The 19185-nt window shown below is 43.3% G+C and overlaps 1 protein-coding gene across 4 annotated transcripts in view; it reads right to left on the reverse strand.

Moving 5' to 3' along the window:
• LOC115318078 (collagen alpha-1(XVIII) chain) overlaps positions 1-19185 on the reverse strand; it is a 94099-nt gene that overhangs the window by 38390 nt on the left and 36524 nt on the right. For 2 of the 4 annotated variants that reach the window (XM_029977784.4, XM_029977781.4), the window contains 8 exons: positions 18386-18448; positions 18023-18085; positions 15988-16080; positions 12522-12584; positions 11063-11188; positions 8706-8864; positions 3959-4066; positions 751-870 (listed from right to left, as the gene is read on the reverse strand). In XM_029977784.4, coding sequence (XP_029833644.3) covers positions 751-870; positions 3959-4066; positions 8706-8864; positions 11063-11188; positions 12522-12584; positions 15988-16080; positions 18023-18085; positions 18386-18448 — 795 coding nt within the window. The remainder of the gene's footprint in view (positions 1-750; positions 871-3958; positions 4067-8705; positions 8865-11062; positions 11189-12521; positions 12585-15987; positions 16081-18022; positions 18086-18385; positions 18449-19185) is intronic. The other 2 variants (XM_029977786.4, XM_040499630.2) reach the window with 1 other exon arrangement.

Consider the following 19185-nt stretch of genomic DNA (forward strand, 5'->3'; position numbering starts at 1 on the left):
TTTTTCACACCTCCAGTATTGCCTTCTACCCAAGGTCTTCGCCAAGCGCGTACACGTAACCATCGAATTCGCAGCTAAGATTTGTTTTTCCCCTTGAGAATATACGACAACCACGGCCTGGTATATTCCGTTCGTAAACCACCAAAGTAATGCTGCGCACTCCTCTGTCATTCTTGCGTATGCACCGTGCAGCTCTGCTTTCTGTTCTGACCAACCAGAAGTCTATTGTCTGACTGATACGCACTAGAGATAGCAAAAGTAAAATTTTACATCTGTTTGACCTGCAGTACTTTGCTGTACTACACGCTAAAATCCTTGTTGCCCTACAATGTGCTGTGCATGACACACAGGCACGACTATCTGATGGCAACGAAGCATTTCACTCTAATGGAATTGATAGTTGAGTGCCACCTGAAAGACTAGAGGTTTTATAAAACACAACAAAAATCATGCAAACTAAGCTCATACATGTCTGATCGCCCAAAAATGGGTGATCAGATATGTAAGCATTCCCACTTTTCGTCGTTTTGATTTACGGCGATTTGAGATTGCGGCATTTTGATTTTTCGTCGTTTTAAATTTTCGGGGTTTTGATTTTTCGACGTTTCGATGTTCGGCCTTTTTATAATTCGGAGCTTTGATAGAGACCTGTTTTATCCATGTACTAAAAAAAAATGTCTTTGGGGAGTCCAGTGTTCCGTTAAGCATAAGGGCTGGGGTTCCTGTCCTTCTGGATTCCTCGAAACTTACCTTAGGCCCAGGCATGAAGGATAGCGACCCGCTGCCGAATTCCAGGTCGCTGTCGTGCGGAACGGCGTACACGTTCCCCGGTGGGCCAGGGGGTCCTGGAAGTCCTACTCCGGCATCTCCCTGTCACGTGACATCGACTTTGTCAAGTTCACGTGTATTTCTGTATCCGCAGTACTTATATAGTTAGCGCTGAAGAGAAAGCGAAGAAAGTAGTTTCAATCTACTGTCATAAAAAAAAAATAGAATGTTGCAGAACGTTTTAGAAAGACTACAGGGCACTCGCAGAGGAGAAACTATGATCGTGATTACTAAAACTCAGAACCGAGGAAATGCAGAAAAGGCACAGAATACACCTCACCTACTCATGTCTTTATAACCGAAGCTGTTCTTCGCAGTCTGCAAGGAATATCTCGTAGAGCTATCGGCCGCAGCCCACGTTAAGGTATAAGTGTGACATAATATCTACCAGCGCAACTAGATACCTCAAAATCACCAATTAGCTGGCACGTTCCAACCAGAATTTTCAAGATAGGACTTGGGAAGTTGTTAAATAATAAACAAAAAAAAAACTAAATTTTTGCTTTGTGCTATGTAGTGGCCAATTTAAAGTCTCAAGGGCCCGAAATACCGAAACAAAAAAGGCGCATGAGATCAACAAAATATTCGTTCCTAAGATCCACGATTGACCTAGTAGCGACGGTTTGTGAACCAATATGCGGTTGTGGCGCATCACCTCTGGGTCATGTGGTCTCAGTAAAGAATCGTCGTATTCTGGCCTCTTAAAAAACCGAGTTTTGGAATTTTCTTTTACATTGTTTTGGTCTGGGGGCGCCACTGAATAACACGAAAAGTTTTCCCTTCTGAACTCTAAGAACTGCTACTACCCATCCTAACGACGGGCTAAAGAATATGTGCCAGATAAGACGCTAAGAAAAACATCTGTAAAGCCATCTAGCGAAATGGAGGTAATTAGTTCGTTAATTGTCCCATCACACTCCTGCTCTGTTACCTGCTGCAGTAGGTAGCGTTATTTCGAGGCATAATACTGATCAATTTCGAATGCTCTTTTGTTATCAACCTTTTTTTTTTAAGTCACTCAATACAATGCTGCGAAAAACTTTTTTTCTGTTTTCTTACTGTATGTTTATTTATTCTTGAAATGGTTACTTCAATTTTTAAAGTTCCTCACCTCTAGGTTGCCCAAAATTATCAACACATTAAGTGACGCATGCATGGCATCTGTCTGCTTGAATACTTCTTTCTTTTACTATGACTTAAGTCATAGTAAAAGAAAGAAGTATTCAAGAAGTATTCAAGCAAGATGTCACTCAAAAAGCTAAACATTCCGACTTTAGACCAATTAATTAGTCTAAAGTCGGAATGTTTAGCTTTTTGAGTGACATCAAACACTCTTCAAAGCAGCAATGTAGGTGCAAGCCTAAGCCGATATAATAATACCTACAACCACCTTTGATTGATGAAATTTGGATTCAACAAAATCTGGCTGGTGCATTTTGAGCTAAGGAAAAGCGTAATTCATGATGTTTTTTAGTTGAAATTAAATTAAATGTTTATTTACAGGAAATTACCCTAACGGGCCTCCAGACGAAAAGCTACCATGAGGTAACTTGACTGGGTCAAGGGCCCTATTGCAAAACAAGTACAACGATTTGGCAGAAATATAAAAATTAAATAAGAGGAAATAGAAAAATATTCACAACGTTCGTTATAAATTGTAGACTTCTGCCAACCAACCTAGGCGTGCACCCAAAAAACACAATTAAGCACACCAAAGTGAGAACGAAAAGTTGTGCAAAATATCTTACCCCCCTCCAAAAAACAAAAACAGAAACAAACAAACAACGCACGATACAAATAAATTCCGTTTATATGAGACGCATGTACAGCTCAGCTTTTGTCAGGGAACATATATCTCAGTTGTCTAGACGGTTTCTATTTAGTAGTGAAGCCAACGTATGATGCATTGGCTGCAAATTACGGTTCGTGCTTTCCAATCACTGTTGGCTTTCTAAGTGTTTTACTGCAGAATAAACCCATTTCTGAATTACCCAAGCATCAGGGCCCGCACGAGCTCGCATTCGCCGTATAAAATATTGGAAGTAAATAACCAAAAAAGAGCGTTGGCGAACGCGCGTGCAAGATTCCATATATTTTAGACTTTTGGTTTAGAACAGTTACTGCTGCAGACGCCAGCATGTGCAGCGCGTCTGACTACTCTCGCAGCGTGTTCATTTGTGCTTTGATAATTTAGCAGGTCTATTCAGCAAGAGGTCTATAGACCTATTGCTATACTACCCAAGGATCAAGGAGAATGCAGGGATTGGTGTTCCACGCGCCACACGCACACGCCTTTTTCGTATAAAAGACTCGAAGTAAATAACCGAAATAAAGCGTTGACGAACGCGCGTGCAAGATGCCATTTGTTTTAAGTATTTTCTTTAGAAAAGTTACTACTGCGGACGCCAGCACGTGCGGCGCGTGCAACACCAATCCCTGCATTCTCCTTGATGCTTGGGTAGTATAGCAATAGACCTATTGGCGACGTGCGCGACCGAAAGCGTCGCTGTGGTCGGCCTTCCACAATTGGTCGAACGCTGACCATGACGTCAGAAAAGGATTTATCATCGACGGAAATAAGAGGAATGAAAGAACTTTAATTTTGACGGTGTTGGCAGTGTTCCTTTGAGAGCGCAAGAATTTCAAGCTTCTACCTTGCTATTTACAAACACCATTGAACTTGGTGTTTGCAAGGTAATGACATCACGAGGGGGAACCATAGGAGCCAAAACATCTCGCCGCTAATTGGATTTTTACGAAAACTAACACAAATTTCGCGAGCCTCCGTAAGTGCACGTGGCGTGTCGAAGTGAGCTAGGACAGTTGTCTAGCTCCCCAATTGTTCTAAACGACAAAATAAAAAAAATAAAGGCAACCCCGCGACTCACAAAACAAATTGGTTAGTCGCTTAAATATTTTGGAAACAACAAGAAAAAGAGCGGTAGGAAAGGAACGCGAAGTGACACTTGGAGCAGACACGGCGGCGCGTGTCAGGAAGTTCGAGACTGGACGCTAACGTCCGCCGCGTTTCTCCTAAAAGTCACTTCTGCATATGACGGTTTGATCGATACATCTGAAATTTTTTTTATCAGTGCCGAGTGCTTTTCTTGTTGCGGCTCTTCATTGATACCTTTTGACCTTTGGGCCCTTCATTGCCAGTCGCTCCTTTTTGTCCAGGTAGTCCCGTGGCTCCAGGATAACCTCGTTCACCTCGTGGTCCAGGACTGCCAGAGGAACCCTGCGAGATGTTGTTTTATTTAATCGGTTGCCAACATATCAGTTAACAAAAGTCCTAGATAAAAAGAAAAAAAGCGACAACTTTGATAAAAATACTTTAACAACAGTCGAGCTGGTGGCGATTCATCTTTGAAAAACCTCGAAACTGAAGAAAACGTAAAAAAGTTGACAGAGTGGTGTCCCCTTTTTTTTTTCTGGTTTCCCCAGTCTCGAAGCTCTTCAAATATGAACAACATTATTTGAATAATTTCCAGCCGATGTTTAGCTCATATATGACTACCATTCTAGCGCATTTACTGATTTATTTCTAGGAACACTCTTAGGAGGTCGGGCAGATCATAACTACTCTAGTTAATAATTTTGCAATCGAAATGCATCTTCCTTTTGTAAATATAGCACTATATTTTGCATTGTAAATATATTTATTGGTCACACCGTGCGAAACCAGGTCCTTACTCGTGTTAAAATGTAGAGGACGGCACGGTATATATAGGGTGGTTCAAGTCACCAGGCTCGATCTAAAATGGACCGTAAAAATCGATACGTGCGCGTAGCAATCTAAACTTTTCGTCAAAGGTGTATTCCACAGGCCGGTTCTTTCTTGTAAGATTACAAAGCGTAGCTCTCTTTCTTTAAGAAATAAGGCCAAGAAACTTGCCAGGGTCTACGGCGGGCAGCGACGCAGACGACATGGGTCCAGTAGCGGGGAGTGTTTGGCGTTCGTGTTGATAGATGGCGCTACCTCCTTATCGAGACGGCTCGCGACCACCGTGCTTTATTAAAAGGAACATGATCTTTTTCAAATGTACCTTCGGTTAAAAAATAAATGCGGACGATAAAAGCAAAACTTAAAAAAAAAAAAAACGCGTCTGCATAAGACGGCGCTTTTGCTGCCAACGGATTTCGTCTGCGTGTCGTCTGCTTTCTTTCGCTGGTCGGCTGCACCTTCGGACGCTACTCCCGACGCCTTCTATCAATACGAACGCCAAACACACTCCGCTGCTGGACTTGGTCGTCTGGGTCATCGCCCGCCGTAGACCCTGGCAAGTTTCTTGGCCCTATTTTTTACAGAAAGCGAACTACGCTTTACAATTTTACAAGAAAAAACCGACCTGTGAAATACACCTTTGACGAAAAGTATAAATTGCTACGTGCGGATGTCGATTTTTACGGTCCATTTTAGATCGAGCCTGGTAACTTGAACCACCCTATATATATAGGGTGGTTCAAGTCACCGGGCTCGATTTAAAATGGACCGTAAAAATCGACGCCTGCACGTAGCCATCTAAACTTCTCGTCAAATGTGTATTTCACAGGTCGGTTTTTTCTTGTGAAATTACAAAGCGTAGTTATCTTTTAGTAAAAAATAGGTCCAAGAAACTTGCCAGGGTCTACGGCGGGCGACGACCCAGACGACCAAGTCCGCTAGCAGGGTCTGTTTGGTGTTCGTATTGATAGATGGCGTCGGGAGCAGCGTCTGAAGGAGCAGCCGGCCAGCGAAAGATAGCAGACGACACGCAGACCAAATCCGTTGGCAGCAAAAGCGCCGGCGTTGAGCAGACGCGTTTTTTTTTTTACTTTAAGTTTTCCTTTTATTGTTCGCATTTATTTTTTAACCGAAGTTTTATTTCAAAAAGATTACATCCATTTTATAAACCACGGTGGTCGCGAGCCGTCGCGATAAGGAGGTAGCGCCATCTATCGATACGAACGCCGAACACACCCCGCTATTGAACCATAGAGTTATTACAATAAACGCTAGAGGTTCAGGTGGCGCTAGTGTGATGTTGCATTTTAAAGCAGACGGCAAGCAGTCAGAAATTGACTTCCGGTAATGCATTTCTATGGGAAAAAGCGAGTGCATTTTCTCTCTGCGCTCGATTATAAGAGCGCAGAGAAGCGGGAAGCTACGCCGGGTGACCGCGGCGCTACGTTCTAGCCCTGGACGTCGGAGGTGGCAGCAGCGGGGTTGGCAGCCGTCTACTTTGACTGGGCCACCACCTGGAGCCGCTGCCTTCAACGAAGCGAGGGAGCGCACCATCAACCGCCAGGGCTTCACCATCCAGAACGTCCATGGAAAAGCCTACCGAAGGTCACCTTGGCTCGCTTGCCTACTGGCCTGAACCGCCGCCGTACCTCCAAGACTCGTACGGCGGATCAGAAGAGCACGTCGTCTTCAACACCATCAAACCACCAAGGCTTTCCCAGCCGCAACGCACGGTGAAGCCTCCGGACACCACCCTTTGCCCAGACACTTCTTACAGCTGGTAGAAGTGCCTTGGCAAACCCCAAACCTTCAAGCTACGGTGCTTGCGATGTTGAGAAGACCGCGTCGGTCCTCCCTTGTATATATTATCTCATAATCATCATCACTAGACGTGGCACCGCGGGCCTCCATGGTACGGGCTGTCGCCTTTCCGCGGTGCCACGGCTCTCCTGAGCCAATAAAGATTACGATTACGAATAATTTGTACGTACTAGGCACATTGGAACATTTCTCAGTCACGCAAACGAAATAATTGGTCAGTTACAGCATTTTTATTTAAAATTTGTGGCATGAAAAACGGTGCTAAAACCGCTTCGTACGTGTATTTATGTGCACTGTCGGACACTGTTAGCACGAACACGGCGTCGACGCTTTCCAGCATTGGGGATATACGTGCCAAACGAACGAAGGACATGTGGAAAACTAAGAGAGACGGCAAGAACTACGCAGTAACACTGGATAGGTAACTCTTTGTGCATGCAGACGATCAAAATGAATTGAAAGCGACGTAATATAGTCAGATTTGCAATTAATAAGTACTGCTTTATTTTTTCTGCTCATGAATATGTGCGAAGATGCCTGTTCTGGGTTCAACTCATCACCCGCACGCTCCAAATCTTTGCGAATAGGGGAAGCCAGAGAGCAGGTGCCCGATAAAAACTGCCCAACATAGGAAATAATAAAAAAACACACCTTTCGTAGCTCACTTGCTTTATTTTTTGCGTTCGAATGTTTTTTTAACCGATCGTAAAGATGCACGACGGAGTCATTTTCATCCAATGACAGGACGAGCATATTAGCAATATATAAGCACCACCGAAATACTAGCAAACCTTGAACACACTCTACATTCCTTTCGATCGTTAGTTTGCTTACAATCGTCGCTCGTTTTTACATACCTTCCTTGCAACAGAGGTTTGGGCCTAAAATAGAGCGAAGTTTAACATCTTTCAGTGGTAAAGAAAAATGCTGTAAATAAAGCAAATACACTTTCACAATACCAATAAAGGTACATACTATCCGGTACAACCGAAATGACAAAAGTTATTCATGTTATTTTCCGGCAAAGAGACAAAATTCACGCGCGTTTTTCCATGTGTATACACAGGGAGGCTGGAAATGTAGACTGCATGTTGTCTTCTTCAATTTGCAACCGGAAGTCCCGTAGACACTAGCGCCAGCTGAGTCTCTAGCGTTTCTTGTAATAACTCTATGTACTGAACCCCTGTCGTCTGTGTGCTGCCCGCCGTAGACCCTGGCAAGTTTCTTGGCCTTATTTTTTTACAGAAAGAGAGCTACGCTTTGTAATTTTACAAAAAAAAAAAAACAATAAAAAAAAGCGACCTGTAAATTACACCTTTCACGAAAAGTTTAGAATACAACGTGCAGGCGCCGACTTTTAGGGTCCATTTTAGATCGAGCCTGGTGACTTGAACCACCCTCTCTCCCTATATATATATATATATATATATATATAATAAATCAAGAATTCCAAAGGGACTCTATGGTTGAATTTTCTACAACTGGTCGAAAAATTATAACTTCATCGCTCTTGTATCACGTAAGTGTGTTTCAACTTTCGAACTACCGGGTGAAACAAGGAGACGGTAGGCTCTTTAAATCGACCGGAAAATTCGGTTTCTTAACCTATCGCGCTACGACTTTGTGCAGCGTTGCCCACAGATGGTGCATTTTTTTCGTAAAAGTTGCAAAGAGCGAACTTACCTGAGGAAAAAGTAAAGAAAGAAAAAGGCTTAGCTTCTATGGAAACGCAGCGACGCCTCCGGCCTGCAAACAAAACGGCGCCGCTTCGCACTGGACACAAGAGATGGCGCAACGAACGCCGCCAACGAACGAGCATACGGCGCCGAGAGCCAGCGTCTTTAGCAGACAATCTTTTCGACTCAAGCGACGCGCGTTCCGCAGGCGGCGACAGTCGCAGAAACAAAAACAGGCGCGGTAACGAACTGCAGTTCCTTGTCTGCTTGTTCGTTGGTGGCAGTTGGCGTCGCGACCGCTTGCGCCATCTCTTGTCTCCCGTGCGAAGCGGCGCCGTTTTGTTTGCAGACCGGAGGCGTCGCTGCGTTTCCATAGGAGCTAAGCCTTTTTCTTTCTTTTCTTTTTCCTCAGGTAAGTTCGCTCTTTGCAAATTTTACGAAAAAAATGCACCATCTGTGGGCAACGCTGCACAAAGTCGTAGCGCGATAGGTTAAGAAACCGAATTTTCCGGTCGATTTAAAGAGCCTACCGTCTCCTTGTTTCACCCGGTATATTACCGCACATTAAGTTGACGAGTACGATGAACCATGCAGGACACGTGCATGGGTAACATCAAAGAAAAGGGCGTCCCCAGTGCAATGATTCGGGAACTCACTTGCTCTCCCTCGTATCCTCGGGGTCCGGGGGGTCCTGGCTCTCCCTTAGGTCCCGTGTGTCCCCTTGGACCTGGAAGACCCTGGGGTCCACTCGGACCGGGCCGTCCGGCGTACGGGCTCGTTCCGCTGAACAGGCCTGATGAGTAGCCGTTGTCAATCTGCAGCAAATGGTTAACAAAGCCTTCGACTTGTAAGCCTTTAATGATGAAGACTCAGCGAGGCATTTGATGGTCTTTTCTTACTAAACCTCCCTCAGATACCGGTGCTTTTTAGGGGATTGGACAATGTCTGAAGAAAATGAACTCATAATACACTGTAACCGCTCATTCACACTGGAAGCGGATCCGCGTTTGCAAAGCGGTTGAGAACGCGGTTGTATAAAGATTCAGTACAATTGCACGCGCATTCGATGTCATCGAGTGCGCGTGCAATTGTACTGGATGTTTATACAACCGTGTTCGCAACCGCTTTGCGAACGCGGATCTGCTTCCAGTGTGGATGAGCGGTTAGCCTTTGTCTTCATTGTGAAGGATGTGCCACAGTCTTTAGACTCGTGGTTTAGTCGCTTCTAACCTCTAGCTTTTTGCAGTGTTACTCCACACATTCAACGTCGTGAATGTGTGGAGAATTTCATCAACTATAGGGGATTGATGGGGGTATATTTTGTGGGGTGCAGTAGTTCGTGGAAAGACAACCAATACTGGTTTCTGGCACGTTTATGAAATTCAACGTGTAAGTGTGTATTTAAAAGTCGTATCTGTTAGAGCTCAGCTAACGTCTGCAACTTTATATTGTAACGATGTGATAAATACACATACACTGAGAAATCACGGTCTATGAGAGGAGTGGAATAGAGGAACGATTAAGTTCATTGGAGACTCGGAGAGAGCTTGTCAGAAAAACAAGTCCTAACCTACCATAGAAAAAGGGCAAGAGTACGGGAGTTAATTTGCGTAATTTAGCTGTTGCATAAAATGCTGAAACACAATTTCTTTGTGCGAATACCTTAGTAGTGTGGTCTTAGAAACTATTTTGGCACCATGGTCACCTCTACGCTGCCACTTAAGGATGCCACCTGAGTATGAAGTGCTTCAGAATAGGCTTCCGCTAGCGAAGCCTGAACCGCAGAGCTTCAAGGTGTGCCTCTTTTGGCGTAGTTAGGTCGGTGAATTAAGCTGAACCAGATAGCGTAGCGGGCATATTTATTAGCTCGCTTGTCTCTGGTACTATTTGATAGGGGCCTTTTAGCGATGTGGGATCATGTAGACTCGACGCTTGCTTATTTGTGTTCAGTTCGAAAAAAAATAGCGGTTATAAGTTCGTCATGAGAAATGACAAATCATTCAGCGTATCTAGGGCAAGGCTCTTTCATTGTACGTTTTTCGTCGTGCCGGATGTGCAAAGTTCACTTCACTTTCAAACGTCTTGTCACGTATTTATTCCTATACGAATACGCCTGGAATTTAAGCAAAGCTCAGCGTGAAAAGGAAGTTTTTCTAACTCCCGACGCATCACGCTTAAAACAACGTGAAGACGTCTCTACCTTAAAGTGTGTGATAGTGTGCAATACTCTATCATAACTGACGACTTAATAACAAGACGGCGCCACTAATAATCATTATGTTGTTCCTTGCATCGGATTTGTCTCCTGTTTCATTTCATCGGGCGTGGCCGTCATCTCATTGGCTACCCAGAGATAATGTAATTATTATCACTTGCCACGCATTGTGTCTCATAGGATGTGAATGATTATCAAGTGGTTCAGATTAGCTTGTTCTGATTACTTCAATATTCGCCATTTTTCGTTTGGCAACGAACTCAGGGGCGCCATCTCTTGGGTCGCCCCGCCACACTTCCAGTTCGCGTATATTTCCGAATTTTTTACTCGTCATTCTTTTATCATAAGAGTGAATCAAGTCTTACAGCGCTATAAGTGTCCATTTAGAGAAGATAGCGTGTATATTTGATTTCGGAAGTACTGCGTAACCCACCGCCTAGTTCAGTACCGGAAAACGTTGGGGGCTATTTGCACACTGGCGCCACTACGTTTCAAATCACGTGAGAAAGATCGAATAAAGAAATGCAACCACGCACTGAGTTCTATTTCCGTCTTTCAGCAGACATTACAAAACGCGGCGTCCTAAGGATATGCAGTCGGCCGAGCTCGTGCATAACAGGTCGGTGAGTGGCGCTTTACGGTAAGGACCAGTACCGGATGGGGAAGAAGAGGACGGTTATTTGAGAGACCTCTTCGATATTTTTACGAGTATGTTGTCAAATTATAGAGAATCTGTAAATGGATCTGAATATTAAATACCAACTAATGAAATGAGAAATGAACATTCGCGGGGCTCACGTCAAAGATGGGCGGAGCAGATGGTCCTGGTTGTCCTGGCGGTCCCGGTAGTCCACGTGGGCCTGGGCTACCAGGAATCCCATCGACGCCGGCAGTACCAGCGGGTCCCGGTGGTCCCGCTGGCCCCTGACATTCCGGAAATTAAGTGAGCTCGATTGCCTTTATGAAGGTCCGATTAGATACAAGAAACGTATACACGCCTCCCCCCCCCCCCCCCCTTCCCCTCCCCCCAACTTCGCTTTGTTTCCAGAACACGAAGGCAGCCAACCACAGAAAGCAATAGAACCCCAGTGAATAAGAAAGCTAGAGATACGATTTTTCCTGACATATATGATGTGCGCAGGGGCAATGAGCAGGTGGAACATCCTGCTCTTTGGCTGGGATCCGGGTGCTGCAAAAAAACAAAACTACCAGAATTTTTTTTTTAGTGTCATGCTATGAAAGATATATCATTTAAACTGCAGTGGCGAAGCATTTTGAGAGATGAGTCTTGCGCAGCAAACAAGGAGCCATCAAGATCAATCATCACGTCAGTAAATGCCTTAGGAGTTTTATATGAATTATAATTATGGAAAACACGTTCTCCCCATATGATTTGATTATTAACGAAAAAAGAATAGCTAGGGAAACAAAATGTCTTACAGGCAGAAAATGTCCTTTACATAATAAAGACCGCCGCTCGAAGGAAATAGATGTAAACGCGACCCTCTCGTCGCCGCCGCCGCCGGGAGCGGATCCGTTTTCGCGGCAGCGGATTTCTGCTCAAGTGTAAACGTACCATTAGGCGCCCGCTTCCGGCTTGAGCGGCGACGGCGTCGCCGACGGCGTAACCGCGCGGTGCATGATAAATAAATTTCCCCGCTAAATTTAGCGGAAAAATTTCCCCGCTAAATCTAGCAGAGAATTTCCCCCACTAAATCTAGCGGAAAATTTTCCCCGCTAAATTTAGTAGGGAATGTTTTCCGTTAAATTTAGCGGAAAATTTTCCGCTAAATGGGGCCGAGCAGGAGAGGAGGACGGGTATAACCCCCTCTCCGTACCTTCCGCTCCTCCTCCTCAAGAGCTGCGCTCTAATTCGGCGTTACAGGGAGTTGTAAACGGCTTTCATTTTTTTTTGTACTTCTCCTATTTTAGTCCTCCAGTCTTAAATTCCTTTACGATTAATAGTTATGCACTTAGTTAGGTTTACATATATGACTTTAGAATTTTATATCCTTATTTAAAACGTTTGTTTTGAGACTAATGAGGAACCTTGACAAGCGGATAAATATAACTTTTGTATTTTTATGTTCCTATTTCCCTTCAGTGGCTGAGAGGAATGAGGGATATAAAATTATCCAACTTTTATTTAGCCACACGTCATGGTTTCCTACTATAGATTTCTCGCACTGCGCCTGCGGTGCTTGCTGAAAAAATATTATTGCATGAGATTGGGAAGTTTATGGTGCTTCCAATTCACCTGAGGTCCGACAGGTCCTTCCGGTCCTGGTACCCCTTGCAGGCCTCTCGGTCCCGGTGGTCCCTATGAAATACCGCACAGAAAGAACGACGTGTTCTCTTTTGTTTCAACTCACCGCAACTGCTACGCTCACGTTATCGAAAGGCTGAAAGGGGTTGTCGCAAAATCTTCCCAAAACAGCGTTGGACGCAGTGTGCTCGAAAGTTAGTAGGTGCTCACATAGGATCATTTGCTCGGGTAGAGCCAGCCAGCATTGCTTACAAAATTAACGCGTGCCTGGATTCCCGCAAAGTACGCAACATTTGACTTTTTGAGCTCTGGCTCCTGCTTACTCAAAAATCAGGTACCAAAAGCTTTCACACAAAGCTTCTATCTCTGCTGCTGTTCTCGAGCATGTCGTCTCGCGTCCTTTGAATTCGGTGCATGTCTCGGTCGAGTATTTGATATAGAGATCAATTACTTTTGATAATGGTAGGTTTCTTGGTCTCGGTCTTGCCTTGGCTCCACCCGCGGATTATAATGTTTTGCTCTCCACATGCGGTCCAAGACAATAGAAGTACCGACCTTTTGTCAGATTCAATGCGCCTATACCGGAAGAGTTTCTCATGTATAATAATAATAATAATAATAATAATAATAATACTCAATCAGTCAATCAGTATTTATTTGAGTGTCTAGGAACAACCCCTAATTACTAGTGCTGGCACAGTTGAAATAAAAAAAAAATAACGCGGAAACACCAGGGCAGTGCTGGAACGCACTCCACCAGTCTGACACTAAGACGGTCACAAATTAGAAGACAGTTCAAGCAGTCGGAACAAACAGAAGAACAACGTAGAAGCTACACCAAAGCTTGCATATTCTAAAGGGCAAGTACACAATGTCGTAGCGACACACAAGTACTTATCAACCCTTTTTAAGCATTAACTGCTTGCAAACAGAAAGACCAAAAGTTCTGCAGCAACTCTCGATTCATTCTCCGAATTTAAGCGACTGCCAGGTACCTCGCGGTATTTACATCAAGAACTCCATTCCGCTCATACTTATCCATGATTGGAGCGAAACTCACAAGAATAGAAGCTCATTGCTTTCTGGTCACAATGGAGCCACCATTCAAAACTTTTGGATGAATATGCCTGCACTTCACTCAAATTGACATGTATAAATGACTATATGAACTACTTTCTGAACAGTTACTCGCAAATAAGTACTAAAAAAGATTGTATTTGACAACGGACTCAGTCCAATCCAGAGTAACAGCCTGAAGTGCCAAGGTATCATTGTCAGAACCATGGCGAGGGGGGCTTTACGTGCGCCGGTAGAACGCACTCGAGCTCATTTTTTCTTTAGTGCCTAAACGTAAACGTTGAACCGGCATCACCTGAGACTGCAGGCCAATTTTTCATTTATATTATATCAGTATTCAGTGCATTCGTATATGCAGGGTGTGGAAAGGAATCTCCTGAAAACTTTATTTTGCCATCATAAATTTAGCTAACAAATCTGGCATATTCATGGTGAATATGATTTTTGGTGATTCAATGCGATACATCCTATCCGACCCATCAAGGCCATTCTAGATTGTAGCCCGGAGCGCAGAAGGCAACTTCAAGGTCCCATATGTTCCTTAATCACAGGTATTTCATAATTTTAAATAGAGAGTCATCAAATATTTTTTTTTAAAGTAGTAAATTCATGCTTTGTGTTGTCCTTGTCACTGCTTTCCGGCAAAAAAAAAAAAAAAAAAAAAATGGAATTTTCAAATTATTGAACATGTATTGCTCACAATATATTAAACACGTCTTAAACGGTTGATTTTGAGTACATTTTGCTTGAAGGTTCAGAGCAAAGATGGGCATGTAACTTTATAAATATAAATCTTGCTTGTTTTAATTATTGCGAGAATTTGATTAGAAGATATTCAAAACAGCAACACATATTCCATTGACGCGGACGCCTGCGATAATGCAATAAATTTCCAAATGTATTGGAATTCAAGCAATGAATTCTGGAATTTTGACACTCAGTTTAGTGTTTAAGAGCTATAGCAGAATTCGGAGTTTAAAAAGCCCCAGTGCGAGCGCATGTATGAGGTTGAAAAAGTGGGAAGGGTTTGCGTTGTAGGTTGATATGACCTTGGTGGGTCGCGGGATACCTTATCTGCTGTAGTCAAATAGACCATAAGGTCTGCGAATAAAACTAGAAAAATTGCACCAAAGATATATTTACTGCGCTTGTCATGTGGATGAGCTTCGTTTTGATAGCCTTTTCATTACTTTATGCTATATTTTCTGCCCCCAAATTTAGGAGGCATAAAATTAAGTCGACCGTCTTCCAAGTTCACGATTAGCGCACGACACAGAACATCCAAAAAACACCAAGCTTCATCTATAAAGAGCGCATGTAATGCATAGAAACACAAACAGACTCTCACACGTGCCCGGCACGATCAAGATCTTTAAAAAAGGGGGCCACCAAAGTGACCTCGGATTCAAAAACAAAAAAAAAAGAAAGCGTGATTTATTCGCAGCTGAAAGCACCTGCCGGCGATAAGCGTGCTGCCGAGGTTCCATTTGTTCGGAGGTGTGGTTCTCTTATCTCTCTAACTCCCCGCGAGAGGCCGCTGATTTACGACTATGTTGTGGAGAGTTCGGTGCAGGCTTCGAGGCTTGCCCGCTGGTGTTCCGTCAAGGTTTTAAGGGAGAAAGTGAAGGCATCGTTACAGGGTGATTCTCGCGGCCTCCGTAAGCGACTGCGTCTTACACCCGGAGTACAGCAAGCTGTTTGGCCGGACATTGAACACACCTACAAATTAAGTTTGATTGATGACTTCAAACCGATTAGTCTTATGAGAACAGAAGAAGCTGCTGCATAGAATACACTGGTATAGATTTGATGATTGTTATTTTATACGCTTATTGTTATACCATTCCTCTCGCTCAATAGGAGTTAACTCGCAGGTACCGTAGATCAGTGACAGCGATGCTCCAGCTACAGATTATGTTCACCTGGGACAGATCGTTCGATGCAGTTTTAGTTATACTGACTCAGGGTGTGGCAATATATATATTTTTTTGTTTGATGGAAGCGTCTAATGTTTTAAATACCTTTTTTCAGGGTTCCAGTCTTGAAGTAGAGGAAACACAAAGGATGGCCCAATTGTTGCATCAGAAAGTTAACAGATTTCTCCAAACGGGTCGGCACGAGCCTCTCAAAGAGGTTGCATTTGGGCAATAGAAAACGTCATTCAAGATTGCATCACGTATAAGATCACACCTTGCGTGCAACAGAATCATAATCTAAATCGACCATGAAAAGAAAAAAAAATTGTAGTAAATTCAGTATGATTACTTTCTTCCTACAATCAGTTTAATTTTTTGAAGTCAGTCAAATATCGCAAGGTTTACACTGCGGACAAGTGATAAACAAAACACACAAAAAAAGAATACAGATTATTTTTTATTACCGGCAATCCCGTTGCTCCGTCCCGTCCGTCCAATCCCGGTGGTCCACGGGCTATGGTGAGATTGTTGCTCGGGCAGTAGCAAATGCTGTCCGGCTGAGAAAAAAAAAAAATATGAAACATTTCAAATATGTAGATTAGTTCACATTGCACATGGAAAAAACTCAGGTGCACAAGATCTTGCGACCGATGCTAATTAAGAAAAAAAATAAATAACACTCATTGGCAGCTTGTGGATCAAACATTCCTATATGACAAGACCTAAACCGGCGCGCCGCTCCGCCTTGGCAGCGGTTTGGCAACGCCACCAAGAACAGCGTCCGCGTTACGTCCCACAGTGAAGCGCTGCCCCGTTCGATCTCGCTGTGGATTAAAGGTTTGGCATCTTGAAATTTAAAAATTTATCTATACATCCAGCGTTTCTCTCTGTGTGTTCTCCCCGCAAGAGTTGCTCGGAGCCAGACTTTAGTCGCAGTTGTAAGCGACAGCGATGGCAACACACCGCCATGCCTTTCGTTTATCTGCGCTCAATTATGCCTTTACGAAGCGCGCGTGTGTTCGACGGTCCGGAAATCACCGTGAGACGACATTCACTGGTGCCAGTAATCGCTAAAATCTACATGATAATTTTGTTTTGCTCATCTTATTATCAGATTGCTCTTCGTTCACTGGCGGATCGAGTAGACGTACTGGGATTGAGATGATCGCGGCTGCTTTCACCGGCGCATGGAGGGGACCCTGTTCTTATTTACCAGTTCTTGTGTGAAAAATTGTTAGCGCCGACTGTGGCCGCGAGCGTTTTGTATAGCGCTGTGTTCAGGTAAGCTGACCTTCCTTACAAACTATGTTTGGCTTGCTACACACGATATTTATGATAAATACTTCTGCTAGGAGCCGCAACGTGGCGCCATTGTCTCATCGCACGGTTTCAATACCAAGGAAGCGAAGCTGGAAGGCGTGATTTTTAGTGGCTTAATACATTATAGATTAAAAAATAAAACTCTTTAGTCGCGTGTCTACAACGTGGTAATTACGCGACATCGTTAATCTTCAGTAAGCTTATTAAAATATATTGAAGATATTGCTGCATTGACGGAAATGATGAGAGTGTGTGGCCAGGTTACCCGTGTGCGCTTTCGGAGACGTAATGAGTTGAATAAAGCATCTTGTATTTTACAGCTTAAATCATATTCAAACGTTCGCGTCGTCTGACTAAAATTTGAAACATTTAGATAATTATATTTTTTTTCTGCTGCTAATTTCAAGACATAGTATCCATTCAAGGAATTTGCACTATCATGTTATATCTTAGCGAGAGCTAAGATATAACATGATAGTATTATTATGTCTACCGTCTAACGAAGTTCACACGAGCTACCTAACTGTATAGACAAGGTTGTGCAGCGTCTCCTGTGATTTCTGTAAGATGAGCGCGTACTTAGTGTACATGTACCTAAAGTTTTTATGCGTGCAAATTTCTTCGTTTATTATTTAGTGAATCCTATAGGTTTCATCTTGGGTTGTGGTGAAGAAAAAAAAAAACGAAGTAGATTGCTATAGGCATTAAAAAGGAAAAAAATGTGCATGCATTTCCTTCGTCACTCTTGATATGGGTTAAACGCACAAAATTATTCTTCTACGCTGCCTTTAATAAAGATATCAAGCGTAAACATGGCAATAGGTTATTGGACAAAGGCTGGCACCATATGTAATCCTGATCATCACCGTGATGCGGAATGCTGCCTTTTTTGTTGTAGGGTCTTCGTATGCCATTTATACAAAACCTGTAGTTGGACAAGACTATACGGAGAGCAAGTCGTCTGCTACTTGCGCAGGAGTGGCGATGACGTCAGAACGACACCGAGCTCTGATTGGCTTTGATAGAAAGGACAGTGGGTAGTCCTCAATGCTGGATGCCTTGAGGTCTACCCACTATTTCTTTTCAATCAACCAATAAGAGCTCGGCGTTCTGACATCATTGCAACCTCTGTGCAAGAAGCAGACGAACTTCGCTCTACATAGCCTTGGACAAGCTTACCTCGGTTATTTCGAAGTCGTTGCCATGCAATCCACCATCTGCTCTGGGTGCTAGAGTTCTTCCCTGAGACCATAGCAAGAAAGAAAAAAAAAAGAGGGAAATTATGCGCTTAATTATGCTAGTAATGAGAACACTCATGCTCTTACAAAGCTGTTTACTTTAAAAAAGCCATGGGTGATGAGCAGATAGAGCACATATTATAAAAATAATCCGAAAATAAGCTAGGGTATAATGATGCAGCCATGGTCCTGATGAGTTGCACAAGCAAAGCGAAGCGTTTTTCTCTTTGAAGTAGATTCGCCGATGCTTGCGATGAGAAGCAGGTGAATGATCTATAATCGGAGGCCACCAAAGCGAGGTTACCTTTGAGTTTAGTGAAGAGCCGTTAACCATTAGGAAATCCTCCGTAATTTCATCGTTGTCAATCTGACCCCGAAAAAAACAAAACAAAAACAAAAGGCAGGAGGAAATCATTTGAAACTGTTCACGCATATGTACTCGCAGAACAACAGGCCCTTGTGGGGCAGTAGGTATGCTGAGGATTTGAGGCGTCAGTTGATTTTAAATAATACTAGGTACTCGTAAAGAGGGCACACAAGGAATCAATCAGTAGGATCTCACAAAAAGGTTCACATCAAGTGATAATAATAATAATAATAAAAAAAAACAGATTTCTACTTTCAGTATATTGTTTGCTTTGGAACATTGAACATGGTAAACAGGACACTGAGTGTCTCAGTGTCTATGTATTAAAAAGGTATATGATCCGTTCTTCCTGTGCTGCTTGGAGAGTTCCAGGAAACATGGTTTAGATTGCTGTTCTAAAATGTCTCGTCATTGATATTTTTCAGGAGGATAGTATACAGTTGTACTGGTTTATATCCTACACCCTTTATTATACCCACAAATCTGACAAAGCGCAGTGCAACTCTCGGTACTGAATTTCACTTATTGGTTTGAAATTAACTGTGCAATTCTCACAAATACCTGCATGTATATAACACCCCCTCGACTCACTCAGAATGCAAGTCGTTTATACCTTCTAATGTGCTTGGCTAGTGAGAGGGCCAAGGAGTAACACGCTAAAGCAACACGTAGGTAACCATGCCATATTACTGAGTTTTCTACGTCATCTACTGGAATCCAAAGCTGAACACAGATTG

This window comes from Ixodes scapularis, unplaced genomic scaffold (genome assembly GCF_016920785.2).
Source record: "Ixodes scapularis isolate PalLabHiFi unplaced genomic scaffold, ASM1692078v2 PGA_scaffold3__209_contigs__length_174095766, whole genome shotgun sequence".
NCBI lineage: Eukaryota > Metazoa > Arthropoda > Arachnida > Ixodida > Ixodidae > Ixodes > Ixodes scapularis.